Source organism: Patella vulgata, chromosome 5 (genome assembly GCF_932274485.2).
Source record: "Patella vulgata chromosome 5, xgPatVulg1.2, whole genome shotgun sequence".
In the NCBI taxonomy this organism is placed as follows: domain Eukaryota; kingdom Metazoa; phylum Mollusca; class Gastropoda; family Patellidae; genus Patella; species Patella vulgata.
In genome coordinates this window covers 49,247,043-49,263,723 of record NC_065883.2, presented here as the reverse complement: position 1 = coordinate 49,263,723, position 16,681 = coordinate 49,247,043, and the positions used below count along the sequence as shown (strand labels likewise).

Below are 16,681 nucleotides of genomic sequence, written 5' to 3'. Positions count from 1 at the left end.
AAAGATCGACCGTTAAGTTTTCTAATTGCGACCCTCGCAATCGTGGGTCTCTTAAACCCTGGGAACAGTATAGAGCCTAGCAGGGTTTTCTTCTACTGAAAGTCTACGTTCTAGAAGTATCACTTCTACTCACTTCTATGTTAAATTCAAGCCTTTTTATTTTTAATATAATAGTTACTTGCTTGCAACAACCTGGAGAAAGGGGTACTTGTGGCCAAAATATTGGGGGGGCTAAAGCCCCCCCCCCCCAGCCCCCTTACTCCGCCGGGCCTGCCTTAAACTCTGTGTATTAATCTGAATTCAATCGGATGATGACTTTAGCTTCTAGAGCGTCACAAGATTTTTCAAAGTGATCAAGGGCCATAACTTTGGCAGTAATTATCCGAAATCGTTGAAAATCAATATGATTCTTCATCTCATGGCCTTAAACACTGTGTATAAATTTAAAGTCATTAAGATATTAACTTTAGCCCCTAGAGCATCCACAAGATTTTTCAGAGTGATCATGGGCCATAACTCTGGCAGTAATAAGCGGAAATCGCTGAAAATGAATAGGCTTCTTCGTCTCATGACCTTAAACACTGTGTATAAATTTACAGTCAATCGGATATTAACTTCAGCCTCAAGAGCGGCCACAAGATTTTTCAAAGTGATCAAGGGCCATAACTCTGGCAGTAATTATCGAATATCGCTGAAAATCAATAGGCTTCTTCGTCTCATGATCTTAAACACTGTGTATAAATTTAAAGTCAATCTGATATTTACTTTAGCCTCTAAATCCACAAGTGATCAAGGGCCATAACTCTGGCAAAAATTATCGGAAATCGCTGAAAATTAATAGGATTCTTCGCCTCATGACCTTAAACACTGTGTATCAATTTAAAGTCAATCGGATATTGACTTGACTTTAGCTTCTAGAGCGTCCACAAGATTTTTCAAAGTGATCAAGGGCCATAACTCTGGCAGCAATTATCGGAAATCATTGAAAATCAATAGGCTTCTTCGTCTCATTACCTTAAACACTGTGTATAAATTTATCCTAATCGGATATTAACTTTGACCTCTAGAGCGTCCACAAGATTTTTTGAAGTGATCACAGGCCATAACTCTGGCAGTAATTATCGAAAATCACTGAAAATCAATAGTTTACTGAGTGTATAACTACCACTCAACCAGATTATCGTCGATAATACGCTGGATTGATTAGGTAATTAAGTGATCAACGTATTTATCGTGTTATACGGTCTATAAATCTACCTTGATTAACTACTTTAATCTGCCTTGATTGACTGACTTAATCCTTTGTCGGACAATTCATCAATCTAATCTTAAACAGAAGCCATTGTTTCCCCTTTGTAGGACTATTCATCAATCCATTATAATTTTAATCTTTGTGTTAACCTCGTGGATTCTGCATTGTCGGACATTTTAATCGCATTGATGTGAGCCGTCAATATGTATAAACTAGTCATAGAAGTCACATATTGTAAGAGTATATAACGCCCAGATCAATAGACAGTCATTATAATTCGTCTGCGATATCACTTCGGTGGAAGCGAGCGTTAAATAAAGCTATTTCACACACACACATATCCGAAAAATATTAGACATTGCTAGACAGTGCTGAACCGGTATTAGAAATCTCGCGAGACACGTGAAATTATGAAATAAATACGTGAATAAATTCACGCTTCTAATGTCGAAGAAAAGATTCTATTTTGATGGCATATTCTCAGATTTATGATCATATTTTGAATGGGGGTTTATGTTTTTAAATAAAGAAATAAGTAATCTAGGCAATGTTGACGAATATGTCGATTGGAATAGTTTAAGTACTTAATTGTTTTAGACGATAGCGCGTGCTAGAGTAGAATGCGATTATTTAGAGGATGGTGTCATTCCTCGGGATATCATATTCTTACCCTCTGTACATAAGTCGTAACGGAGTATAAGACGAATGCCGGACTTCTACTGAAAAATGTAGCGACTTATGACCCGAAAATACGGTAATTTTGGAGGAATTTGAAACAGTACAGATCGGCAGTAGTCGGCACGCTTTCATTCTATCGTATTACGAATTTTGTAGGAATATTACTGACATAAATTTGAATACCATACGGGAATTAAATATGAAAAATAACGAGGTGCACCTATTTTTATATTACGGACGAATTTGAATATTTTGTTTACACGTGATTTTTGTGTGTGGTCTAAAACTGCCATCTTAAATAACGATAAGAGTTATGTCACTTTATTTTCGGTAAAAATGTCCGACAAGAAACATTTTGAAATCCCATCACTGGTTCTGCCCCATGCTAACGTTTAGTATACGAAACTTTCAACATCATGGATTCAGCTGTTCAAGTCATAAAGATTCATTGAAAATCAATATACTTGTTCGTCTCAAGACTTTAAACTCTGTGTATCAATCTGAAGTCAATCGGATGATAACTCTAGCTGGCAGCAATTATCCGATATCGTTGAAAATCAATGATTCTTTATCTCATGGCCTCAAACACTGTGTATAAATTTAAAGTCAATCGGATATTAACTAAAGCCTCTAGAGCGTCCACAAGATTTTGCAAAGAGATCAAGGGGCATAACTCTGGCAGTAATTATCGGAAATCACTGAAAATCAATAGGCTTCTTCGTCTCATGACCTTAAACACTGTGTATAAATTTAAAGTCAATCGGATATTAACTTTAGCCTCTAGAGCGTCCACAAGATTTTTCAAAGTGATCAAGGGTCATAACTCTGGCAGTATTTATTGGAAATCGCTGAAAATCAATAGGCTTCTTCGTCTCATGACCATAAACACTGTGTATAAATTTAAAGTCAATCGGATATTAACTTTGACCTCTAGAGCATCCACAAGATTTTTCAAAGTGATCAAGGGCCATAACTTAGGCAGTAATTATCGAAAATCGTTTAAAATCAATAGGCTTCTTCGTCTCATGACCTTAAACACTGTGTATAAATTTAAAGTCAATCGGATATTAACTTTGACCTGTAGAGCGTCCACAAGATTGTTTTAAGTGATCAAGGGCCATAATAACTTTTGTCGTTAGAGCATTTCCAAGGTACAAAGATAGGTTGCCAGGCTAGGAAACATACGCCCACAGCAGCTAAATCGTCCGAGCGGTCGACAAGGGTTGTCGCATATTTATTCCTTTGTAGGTAATTGGGGGCCTTTACAAGACATTCCATACAGATCAGATTATAAATTTTGTTGTTTGAGGGTTTACAAAGCTCTACAAACTGAAACAAGGGTCTCAGTCTCAACTCTGGAAGTAATCTACAGAAATTGTTGAAATTTGACAGGCTTTTTCATTTTACTAATTTAAATAATGCATATAAATTTGATACAGATCACATGATCATTTTTGTCATTCAAACGTTCACAAGGTTGACAATCGTCATAACTCTAGAAATTATTGACTGAAATTGCTGAAATTCAATAGACCTCTAGTTTCACAAATTTAAATGATGCATATAAATTTCATACATATCGGATGATAACTCTAGAAGTAATAAACGGAAATTGCTGAAATTCAATAGGATTCTTCTCTTGACTAATTTAAATGACACATGTAAATTTCATACAGATCGGCAGAGCATTAGAGCGTTCCCATGGTGCAACAAAGTGAAACAAGGATCATAACTGTAGAAATAATTGACAGAAATTGCTGAAATTCAATAGGATTTTTCTCTTGACTAATTTAAATGGCACATATAAATTTCATACAGATCGGCAGTTTAAGCAGTTAACTTCAGAAGTTTGAGCGTTCACAAAGTGCAACAAAGTGAAACAAGGGCCATAACTCTAGATACATATCAGACCTCGTCAGGAGGCGCGAGTCATTACTCGCGCGCACGCTATACTCACCTGAAATGCAACTCGCGAGAGTAGGGCATTAGTCGCGCAAACATTTCTGGAAACTTTTTATAGAAAAAAGTACAATTCTTAAATGAAAATTTAAAACTATTTAAGGTCATAGTTATTTGATTTCCTGGTTTGTTCGGTTCACCATTTTAATTCAATATCTACGATAAAATAAAAGACAATAGGCCAACTCTGTTTCCCATTGTACGTGACTCTGCGATAATATTATTCCGATTACACAATGTTACTAAGAATAGAATAAAGTAAACATTAAAGGCTTCTATTGATTGGACAATAAAGAAATTATATCAAGCTTGCAATGTATAATTTTTATGATTGGTTAATTTAACTGAAATCCAAAGTAGAATTCTCGCGAGAAATATTACAGGATATGAAAATTTGTAGAATATTGTAACGAATATAATGTCATTTATGACTATATTTTGAATAGTGGTTTCATTTTAAAATAAATATTAAACAAGCTAAAATATAGTTAGAAATGCCGAGAACTATTTGGATTGGAATAACAATAGCTAAAGTCAGAACAAGGTGTGTTGACATTGTCGTACGTACGAGTGCTATTTAATTACTAGTACATGTATATTTTAGTAGGCTATGCCATTGTTAACATCGTGGGGCAACAGTACATTCTAGATTTTCAAACATCAAATATATATTACAAAAGGGTAGAGACGTATTTCTGAAAACCTTCTTATCTTAGCTAAACACGATAACGGAAAACGTTTGTTATATTAATAAAGATGAATGGGACACCAAAAGGACGAGGGTCTTACATTAGACTTTGTCACTTTACACACGATCGACTACTATTATTTTCACCGGTTGTCTTTGTTCCTTCGACAGAAGCCTTTCATATTTTTTTAAAAGTAAACTATATTTTCACGTTCAGCCAAAATAAATTGAACAAAATATTCTTTTATTATTCTTTATTAAATTAATCTAGGCACTCGCATAAACAGGTTTTATTTTTGGAATTAGAATGAATAAAAGTTCAAGTATTGAATTAATATTAATAATATTACAAATGCCAAGAAGGCTCACTTCTAATGAAGAACATTAGAAAATAAAGTCTTACATCTTTGGAATGGAAGTTAATCAATGGAATCTAGGCCTAGCTTCCATTTGTCAGAGTTCTTGGTCTCTATTGTAATTTTACTCCCTTAGGTAAATTTTGCGTGAGTAAGTCAGTTACTCGCCAAACTCACGCAGAGTCTTTTTTGCATGAGTAATGGAGTACTCACGCAGTGATTCATCGTGGCAAGCACTGCATATAAATTTCAAACAGATCGGATGATAACTTTTGTCATTAGAGCATTCACAAGATTCAACAAAGTGAAACAAGGGCCATAACTCTAGATGTAATTAACGGAAATTGCTGAAATTCAATAGGCTTCTTTATTTTACTAATTTAAATGATGAATATAAATTTCATACAGATCGGTTGATAACTTTTGTCGTTAGAGCGTTCACAAGGTGCAACAAAGTGAAACAAGGGCCATAACTCCAGAAGAAATTAACGGAAATTGCTGAAATTCAATAGGCTTCTTCATTTCACTTATTTAAATGATGCATATCAATTTCAAGCAGATCGGATGATAACTGTTGTCATTAGAGCGTTCACAAGATTCAACAAACAGAAACAAGGGCCATAACTCTAGATGTAATTAACGGAAATTGCTGAAATTCAATAGGCTTCTTTGTTTTACGAAATTAAATGATGCATATAAATTTCATACAGATCGGTTGATAACTTTTGTTGTTAGAGCGTTCACAAGGTGCAACAAAGTGAAACAAGGGCCATAACTCCAGAAGAAATTAACGGAAATTGCTGAAATTCAATAGGCTTCTTCATCTCACCAAAGCAAACAACATATATCAGATGATAAATGTAGTCTGTAGAGTGTTCACAAGAAATTGTGGACGATGGACGGACGGACGGTGGCGACGGCAATATACGACCACACTAGAGCGTCCACAACCTTGATATACCATATTTTTACACTACAGTGAACTCTGTCAAATCCGACAACGTACGGGATCGTTACAATATGTCGGATTTCTCAAAACCGGAAATATTGTAACTTCGAAAACCGAAAGTATTATTATAATGTAGCTTCGAATCACCAGAATGTTATTCCCTTTAAAAATGATAAACCTTTCTGTACATTCAAAATTTTATTACATTAATTTTTATTTCATATAAAGACCACATAAGATTAAAAATCTTAATTGAATGTACACTACTTATAGCCAATGGTTACTATATCCATTTTCCGGCAAGTTCAAACCAATCTGATTAAAATTAATTCAGCTATTGAGGTTTAAGTATCAGAAAGCGAAAAACGTTTTTCAAATTTTCAATTACAACCTTAATCTGGTTGATTGGCTGGAGACATCACAGGCACTACACATACTATATACATTATCTATACAATACACACCACCAGTTGACAAGTGTGTACATGTTGGTCCAATTAACATGTGACTGGCATATTTTAAGGTGAATTTAAAATGCCGTAGATCCATTTAAGGTGCCATTGTTTAAATAGGCCCCGTGACAACTGAAGAAGACCTAAGCAATTTGCACATTTACCGGTAATTTGGATAACCCCGTAATACTTGATATCCCAAACTGTTCTCTATAAGTACAGAAATACAAATGGTGCCAGTCAATTGTCGATATATTCATTATTAGCTATATATAATAATAATAACCATTTCTATACACAAAGAACAACTTTTATCGCAACTCCATTTGAAATTCACAGCGAATATGGAATTTTCCGATGACCATGCATAGATCGCCCTCATTTTTAAGCCAATCAACGCTGGGAATCTTATTGCCATGTACGGTTCCATGCACTACGGGCGTAGTAACTGAGGTTAGATTGCATGGGATTCATGGACATGAATATCAATTACGCTTGATCATCCGCGGAGTCCCTGGTGCCGTTTGGTGAGTGATTAAACTGTCAATGCAATTGTAAAATACTTTTATTATAAAGAAGATTTCATATCAAGTCAATTAAATGTTGTTTAAGCGCCAGTCAACAAATAATACGAGGCTACTTGATTACAAAAACACCGGCGAGCAATAAGTAATGGGTAAATAATAATTATAAACAACTGATGAGTAAAACTTAATTATTTTATACAATTAATATGTGTGTGTTCGATTCTACCATTAGTTCAATCGTGGGTACTACGCACACGTTCCACCTAGATTGATGTCTTTGATAATTACCTAATCAGCATTCTTAATCCCACTAACAATCACTGCTAACACCAAGATGTAAATTAATTTATGACCCCCAGGTCGGTATAACTTTAGTCGGATTGATTAATTAATGATAGATATTAACGACACTACTTGTCATATTATTATCAATACACAAAGATAGTTAGATGACCCTTCTCAATCTGTCTGTTATTCCATTTAGATGGTTACCAACAAAATTTATTTGTACTGTTAATTCTAAAGTATATTGAGATATTTTTTCTTATTTCATTTTTACGGTCTATTTCAAAGTTATGAAGTCAAATCCGCCGTACAATGATAACGGATCGTCATTTACAAATCGCTTTTCAATCATGTTCGTTTTTTATGATACATTTTGCATGACCAAATCTTTTTACCCCTGTATTCTTTTACTCAGGGAAATTTGAACCACAATACTCTTTTGACGAAAAGGTATCTCAAATCGACTGGACTGCACATGATGTAAGAGGGTATTAAAATTGCTGTCGTGAGAAACGAGAGCGACTGTACATTATGAAACAAATTGGAAATTGGATCTTAAATGAAAATGAATTACAAAACAAATTATTCCGTAGTCAATTGTTTTATTTAATTAGGGGGATTAAGGAACCAGTCAGACGTCACTGGCGTCTGAGGGGATTAAGAGTGTTTTCGATAATTGGCAAAGTCGTTTTTATGGGAGGTCCATTTTAACGACTTTGAAGGAAGATAACTGAATTAATTTCAATCAGATTGGTGTGAACTTGCCGTAAAGTTGATATAGTAACCATTGGCTACACATATCCAAAAGTTCCCAAGCCCATCTTATGTGCACTTTAACATGCGTAGGCATTTTGAATAGGTCAAGTCTGTCGTTAATTTATCTTCTTTGCCGTCTTCAGTTGATCGCACTCTTGTTTTTGCTATCACGTGTTCATTGATAATGGGCGTACTCGAATGAACGTTCCGGAATTGAATTCTCTAAATCCCAAAAATAGTGACAATCGAGTGAAAATGGATAAATCGGGCTACAACGCATGCATCGACTAGATAACTCATCCAACCATGCAGTCGAAACCTGTTCGTCGTGTTTAATTATGTCACAATTCTACTCACACCACCTCCATCGTCGGGACTGACAGAACTGTGACAGGACTGAATTCCGCGTCACTCGATTGCAATTCTGTCAATTCGGGACGTTCCGGACTGTGAATAGAGCATCCCCAGGTCGTCGTCACACGGTTTGAAGAGATCCGTAGGGTGACCAAACTATAGGTTATTCAGGTTTAATTGTCATGCGCATTGAATGTTTCCAACGGGTGCTAGGAATATTTTTACGACTGTGAATTTGGGGGAAAATTTGTGGATATTTTTGAGTATTTGTCACAACTGTTATACAAGAGATTAAAATTATCAAAGTAATCAACAAAGACCCACGGTAGAGAGTTTTAATCTCACACATAATTGATTGGTGATGGCTTGTTAATCTTTTGTGGCTTCACGCCCATCGAGTTTTAATCTCACCGATAATTGATTGGTTAGTGTTTGCTTCACACCTACCGATTGAAGGCCGGATTATACGGTGTCGATTCAATGGAAATCATATGACGGGACGGCTGATTGGTGTCGTAATCCGGAATATTCAGAGGTCGAATTACCCAGAGATTTTTTGGCTGAAGTAATAAGGAAATAAATCGGGACATGAAAATGGTGTCGGATTTCACAGAGTGCCGGAGTGATCAGAGGTCGGATGTGACAGAGTGCACTGTATTTGCAAACGAGAAGCAGACATTTTTTCCGGCAGTTTGGGTCCGATTTTCACGAAATTCGAACTCTTGGATAATAAATGTGACCTCTAGAGGGACCACAAGCTACAATCAGTGGTCATAATTCAAGAAGTTATGACCCGATATGCACAAATATCGAAAGGAACCAAGATCTTTTGGTTATAAACATGGATTTCAAGTTTCATCAAAATCAGATGAAAATTGTGACCTGTCGAGTATCCACAAACTAAAAATGTGATTTTTTGTACAATCTGGGGCCATAATCCATGAAGTTATAGTGCGATTGATACCAATATCGAAAGGAACCGAGATTTTTGGGAGATAGACCTATATTTTAAGTTTCGTTAAAATCGAATAAAAATTGTGACCTGTAGAGTGTCCAGAAACAAATTGTGGACGGACGGATGGCCAGGGGCGACGGCAATATATGTCCACATGAATATGTAGGCGTATAAAAAGATAAAAAAAGACCAACCTGAAGATAAATATTTTACATTTTCTATGAGATGTTTTTCTTAATAAAAATCCACACAGATCAAAGTGTGATGACTCAGAATTAGGGAATGGATATGGTTCATCACATTCTTGTGTTTTATCTTCTACATAATCTAATATTCTCTCTTCTTCAAAATCATATGACCCTGAAAAAAATCATAAATATGTTTTTGGAAAAGGGGATAACACCGGAACGTATGGTTGTGGAACACTGAATATCGATAAGGTTCATCCCAAAAATCTGTTTATAACTGTAACCTCTATCACGCTCACAAGCCAATTGTTGATGGACCAACAGAGAGGTGATGGTTTGGCCACACTGAAATGTGGGCGCATAAAAATCAAAAAGCTTTCTGATCGTGGAGTACTAGCCCTACATAAAAGTATATATAATTATTATTAGAAACTTGCATAATTGAAGATACTTTACTGTTCCATAACAATAAGCAGGAATATATACAGGAACCATTTTAATGAGGTTACATATTTTGTAATGGATTTGGTTATAACAATACTTGCTAGGTCCTAATATACTTGCTACAGGAAAATAGCACTGTAAACATAAACAATTTTGAAATCATTTCTATGGAAGCCAAAACACAGCAAATTATACATATTTCTGACTAGTCTAGTATTATATTTCTGGGTCCTCAAAATTTTAAACATGATGATTTACATAAGTGTTTACGATATACTATCAAACATCTTACCATCTATGGAAGGAGGGAACATGACTGGAACAGATGGACCAGGATTATGAACAAATGATAAATAATATCTACAAGATTCCATCATAGTAACTTGTAAACATAAAGGATCTGATGCTCCAGTATGATATAATCTAAAACCACCTTCATGAAATACTATATATAATGTACGGTACCAGTGATACAGATAATCATCATCTATTTTATCTGAAACAGAAAAAAAACCCAGTCGATCATTTCAAAAGCAACTGTTAGGCCGCGGTTAACTAATTGTTTGTTTCTCATGACCTGCGTTTGTGAAATATACATGCTACATGAGGTAATTATTAATTATTGCGATGGAATTAAAAATTTTTGAGTTTATTGCTGTTTCTATTTCAGCAATAACTAATGTTGGTTACTTGGTCATTGGAAACCCAACGGTAACGGGCGTCCACAATTTATTCACATTGAATAAATTTTTATAGATTAAGATAACTGGAACACAATAGCCGGGCATCGGAAGACTTGATCATAATGATAGGTCTAAATTATTAGTGATATGCTTCTCAGTTAACCGTTCTTTAATTCATTCATTCTTGGTATTTCATTTCTTCATGATCTTTCCAGTTACTCTGGCAGGTTACGAAATGACCTGTTTCAATCAGGTTGATGATTTGTTCTGACATAAATATTTAAGATAGTCGCTAGGCAACGAACCATTCGCCCACACCAGCTTAATCGTCAGAGCAGTCGACAAGGGTTGTCACATATTTATTCCTTTGTAGGTAATTGGATTGGGGCCTTTACAAGACAGTTCCATACAGATCACATTATAATTTTTATCATTTGAGGGTTCACAAGATTTTACAAACTGAAACAAGGGCCTTAACTCTGGAAGTAGTCTACAGAAATTATAGAAATTTGACCGACTTTTTTGTTTTACTAATCTAAATAATGCATATAAATTTCATACATATCGGATGATCACTTTTGTCATTCAAACATTCACAAGGTTCACAAAGTAAATCGAGGGCCATAACTCTAGAAATTATTGACGGAAATTGCTGAACTACAATAGACCTCTGTTTCACAAATTTAAATGATGCATATAAATTTCATACATATCGGATGATAACTTTCATCAGTCGAGCATTAACAAGGTTGAACAAATACTGGGCGAGGTGGGGAACCTGTCTTATCAAACCTAAACCTATCGGGGAACAAATCCCATGAAATATAGTTACGAAATTAGAATTGCACCATAATTACAAAATTAGAATTGTATCATTGCTATTGGGGGATCACAGTGGCTAAGTGGGTAAGGCGCTGGCTCGCTAGCCTGGAGGTTGGGTGTTCGATCCCTGCATTGGCCGAGAAAGTTCATCCAGATTTTCCGGCGTGGTTTCCCCTTGTCAGTGATGCAGGGCTTGACAAGGACAGCTGTCTAGTCATTCGGATGAGACGAAAAACCGAGGTCCCGTGTACAAATTGGCGTGCACGTAAAAGATCCCTTGACAGTTGGAGTTCGATATAAGAGTAGGCCGTAGTGCCGCTGTCCGAGCAAAATTCAAAGAATTAAAGCATTTTTTTTATTGAATGAATTTCTGAACAAATTCTATATATAAACTCATAATAATTAATATTTTAAAAACTTACCCGATAACTTCAACCTGATAATATCCAATAATTATGAAAGTTCTACTTATCTATGAACACAAAACAATTCCTTCACAGCTATTCAAATCTATCCATGCAATAGCAATTCTTAATCATAAATAAGTAAGTGTGTACATGTATATTAAACATGGTATCAAACTACTCACTTGTTTATACAAGCATCTCTAAAATTAATACTGACAAGTCAAAATTCCATTTGTAGACATTTGGTCCTAATCAAAGATCTCCTTACTGACAGACATACAAAATCAATGTTTCAAATCTTAAAGTGACATTAAACTATATTATTTATAATCTGAGGACTGATACTTATACTTGTCTCTGTCATCTGAAATATTAACAAGACTGAAGACACTGGTATTATTTATTACCCATGCCAAAATCTATTCTTAACAATGGTAGGCCTGCTTGTAGCTTGTGTGTTTGTCACTGACCTTAATAGTTATTAAAGTGAAACAAGGACTCAGATTATAAATTTAATACTAATCCATACAGATCAGTTCATAAATCTTCACAAAGTTCTACAAAGAGACACAAGGGCCATATTTCTAGAAGTCATTAAAAGAAATTTAATAGGTTTCATTCTTTAACTAATCTATATGCATTTAAATATCATACAGTTTGAATGACAGCTTAATTCCAAAGAGAGTTCACAGGACTACAAAGTGAAATATGTTTTATATCTCTCAAAGTCATTAAGGCCCCCTTCAGACCGGGGTGGCATCCTTAGTGCGCTGCTGCTACCATACAGCGACCAGAAAATGCATAAGGTTGCCGGAAAATGTGAACACAATGCAAGAAAATGTCCCAAAAATTTACAAACTTGAAAAAAGTCAGATTCTCACAGCTTTCCACGTCAGATCGCAAAATCTTGGCGTTTGTTTTGAACATGCTCAAAACAAAGCTGTGACTCTGCAATCATTGGCGACCATGGAGACCACAGCACGATATCTGTCGTTTCCACCACGCTTTTACCACGCTCAGGCTTATGACGATCTTAACGCGCTGAGACCATTTTCCGTCGCCGTAGCAGCATAGGAAGGACGAGGGTATAACAGAAATTGTTAAAATTCAAATAGGATTCTTCATTTTACCAATTTTATAAATTTAATACATATCGGATGATAACTTTAGTCACACAGGATTCTACAATGTAAAACAAGGGCAATAACATTTTAAGTAATTAAGGGAAACAGTTAAATTCGATAGGCTTCTTCGTTTTACCAATTTAAATGAAATGGGGTTTAACGTCCTACTGTTTTGCTCCGAACTGGGCTAATGAAGACGGTTACCAATTTAAATAATGCATATAAATCTAATACAGATTGGTGAGTTCACAGGAATTTGCAAAGTGAAACAAGGGCCATAACTCTTGAAATAATTAATGGAAATTGTTAAAGATAGGTTGCCAGGCAACGAAACATACGCCCACAACAGCTAAATCGTCCGGGCAGTCAACAAGAGTTGTTGCATATTTTTACTTTTTTCGGTAATGAAACATTTATAATACACTAAAATCTGACTAAGAGCAACAACTCATGAAGTAATTATCAGAAAACCATTAGAATTTGTTAGTTTGTATAAAGTTCTGCCCCATGCTAACGTTTTGTATACAAAAATTTTAATGTCATGGATTAAGCTGTTCAAGACATAAAAATCCATTGAAAATCAATATACTTGTTCGTCTCAAGATCAAAGTGATCAAGAGCCATAACTCTGGCAGTAATTATCGGAAATCGTTGAAAATCAATAGGCTTTAGAGCGTCCACAAGATTTTTTGAAGTGATCAAGGCCATAACTCTGGCAGTAATTATCGGAAATCGCTGAAAATCAATAGGCTTCTTTGTCTCATGACCTTAAACACTGTGTATAAATTTGAAGTCAATCAGATATTAACTTTGGCCTCTAGAGCGTCCACAAGATTTTTCAAAGTGATCAAGGGCCATAACTCTGTAGTAATAATCGGAAATCGCTGAAAATAAATAGGCTTCTTCGTCTCATGACCTTAAGCACTGTGTATAAATTTAAAGTCAATCGGATATTAACTTTGGCCTTTAGAGCGTCCACAAGATTTTTTGAAGTGATCAAGGGCCATAACTCTGGCAGTAATTATCGGAAATCGCTGAAAATCAATAGGCTTCTTCGTCCCATGACCTAAAATACTGTGTATAAATTTTAGGTCAATCGGATATTAACTTTGGCCTCTAGATCGTCCACAAGATTTTTTAAAGTGATCAAGGGCCATAACTCTGGCAATAATTGTCGGAAATTGCTGAAAATCAATAGGCTTCTTCGTCTCAAGACCTTAAACACTGTGTATAAATTTAAAGTCAATCAGATATTAACTTTGGCCTCTAGAGCGTCCACAAGCAATTGTGGACGACGGAAAGCCGGCCGGCCGGCAGGACGGGGGCGATGACAATATACGACCACATTTCAATGTGGGCGTATAAAAAGCAATAGGTTTCTTCGTTTCACTAATCTAAATAAAGCATATCGTCGGTGGGCGATCAAAACCTCGTATATCGGATTTTATTAAGTTTTCAGGGGAAACAAAAAACTGTCTGCGGTCCCGGATTTTTTATTGAATGTGATTATATTTCTAATTTATGAACTAAATTGTGGAAAATTTAATATGGGAAGGTTATTTTTGGGATAATTTTAGGGGTTTATGTGCTGTGGCTATATACGACATTTTGTCTTGTGAAATGGCGGCGTATGTGATATACGACGTTCTGTTCACAAATTATAAGCCTGTTCTGAGTATATACGACGTTTTGTTCTTAATAACCTATTTACACAGATTATTTTTTAGGGTAATTTACCTAGTACAGTGAGGGGGGTTGGGATGGCCTAGTGGTCTAGAGTGCCGCGCTTCGACCTCTAGCTGGCCGGTCACCTCTGGCTTGCGGCTGTGGTTTCGATCCCTGGTGTGAGCGTATGTGGCATGGAGATAGGGGCGCCTTCTCAACCTCGTGGGTTTCCTCCGGGCACTCCAGTTTCCTCCCACTGCTAAAGACCCCTACGCGCAAGCGAATTATTGAAATTAAATTGAAACCATATGTTAGTCCTGAAATGACCTAGTTTGTGTCGAGTGGACGTTAAACCCCATTTCTCTCTCTCCCTAGTACAGTGACGGAGGCAGGATATTTTTTTATCGGCCGGGAGGGGGGGGGGGGGGTGCGGAGCAAATCGGGTGTCAGTCGTGGATTGTGAAGCTTATCTGCACCCGAATACAACACTCAATTTCATCAGCTGTAGCTGACATAATTCAAGGCAAATAACCCTGAGCCATAATATTCAAGACATAATTCAAGGTAAGTAATCCAAGGCTATAATATTCAGGACATAATTTAAGGTAAGTTACCCAGGGTCATAGCATCTACTACACAATTCCAGGTAAGTTGTCTGGTAAGTAAATAGCCTTGGATCGGTTCTGGTAGGTAAATATAGCCTTGGATAGGGATGATACTGAATACGCAACCTAAGATAAGATATCAAGTGTCGTGATATTTACTCCATAAACAGGAGTTATAAACAAAACCCAATGTACGTTTAGCCAGGAGCATGGAATCTATTAGAGAAAAGCTATCGAATTAGACTTTTCAAAAAATGTTGTGACGACTTGTTCTAGGTACATCTTGTCTGACGATGATCGGCAGTAATGGGACGGCAATTTAGATAAAGGGTCTAGAAATCTTTTAGCGGTTAAATATGTAGACGATTCTCTGTTCTTGGATTTTTTTCTCTTTTCGGTCGAGCCAGGTGTTGTGCCGTTTTTGGAACGGTCGAACCATCTGTACACCATTTTTTCTCCGAGAGCAAACGTCGATAAAACATATTCTTGCAGACCTGTAGTCTGTCATTGTTTTTAATTAAGTGGTAATGGTAAGTAGTTTGCTTTCTGTATGTCTTTTCTTCCGTTTCGCATACGGTTCTATCCTTGACATTACATTTTTTTACAAGATTTACTATGTATACCTCTTTTTGGTCCCAACTCATCTTCCAGAATGCTTCAAATAGATTACGCCTGTTATCCTCTGTAAATTTTGAACATAATTTGCTAGGATTTGGAGCTTTACACTTTGATGTACAGGACGATGGTGTAAGTGTTTTTCCTGATCTCTTAGCAGCATATTTTTAATGTCCAACATTATGAGCTAAACCCATGTATGGTTTACCATGCATGCGTAATAGTTGGTTGTTGTTCTTAAGCCAAACTGCTGGATCAGAGCACCCTTTTTAGCTCTTTTTAGTATCTCAGCTGATATTGATTCTTCAGCGGATTCTATTGCTTTGTTTTCTTCAATTGCAATTGCGACGGACTTGACTGTGGCTGTAATGTCTGACGATGGCAATCCTGTAACTGTCAACAGATAATTAGACTGTGTTGATGCTGAAGCATTGTAAATATTTATGGAAGCAAGGACCAACTCCCCAACGATGACGAAGCGGGGCTAGAATTTGTCTGCGAATCGAAATCAAGGTAAGTTCTTTTGGTTGATGTTGGAGCGAGGTAAATGTTGGTTACTGAAGGTGGTGCGTGAGCGAGGTAAGAACTGGTTAGTGAAAATGGTGTTAAATTTACATAAGTACTGGTTACTAGAGGTTGTGCTTGGTCGAGGTAAGAACTAGTTACTGGAAGTGATGCTGGGGATTGTAAGTGCCGGTTACTAGAGGTGGTGCTTGAGCGAGGTAAGTACTAGTTTATGGAAGTGATGCTGGGGGGTTGTAAGTACCGGTTACTAAAGGTGGTGTTTGAGCAAGGTATGTACTAGTTACCGAAGGTGATGCTGTAGGGTTGTAAGTACCGGTTACTAGAGCTTGTGCCTGAGCGAGGCAAGTACTAGTTACCGAAGGTGATGCTGAAGGGATGTAAGTACCGGTTAC

At 36.3% G+C, this 16,681-nt stretch overlaps 1 protein-coding gene across 2 annotated transcripts in view; it reads right to left on the bottom strand.

Annotated features, from left to right (window-relative positions):
- LOC126821167 (uncharacterized) overlaps positions 1–16,681 on the bottom strand; it is a 63,425-nt gene that overhangs the window by 38,446 nt on the left and 8,298 nt on the right. For both annotated transcript variants that reach the window (XM_050549551.1, XM_050549550.2), the window contains exons 4-5: positions 10,136–10,339; positions 9,406–9,571 (exon numbers count right to left, since the gene is read on the bottom strand). In XM_050549551.1, the coding sequence (XP_050405508.1) occupies positions 9,406–9,571; positions 10,136–10,339 (370 nt within the window). The remainder of the gene's footprint in view (positions 1–9,405; positions 9,572–10,135; positions 10,340–16,681) is intronic.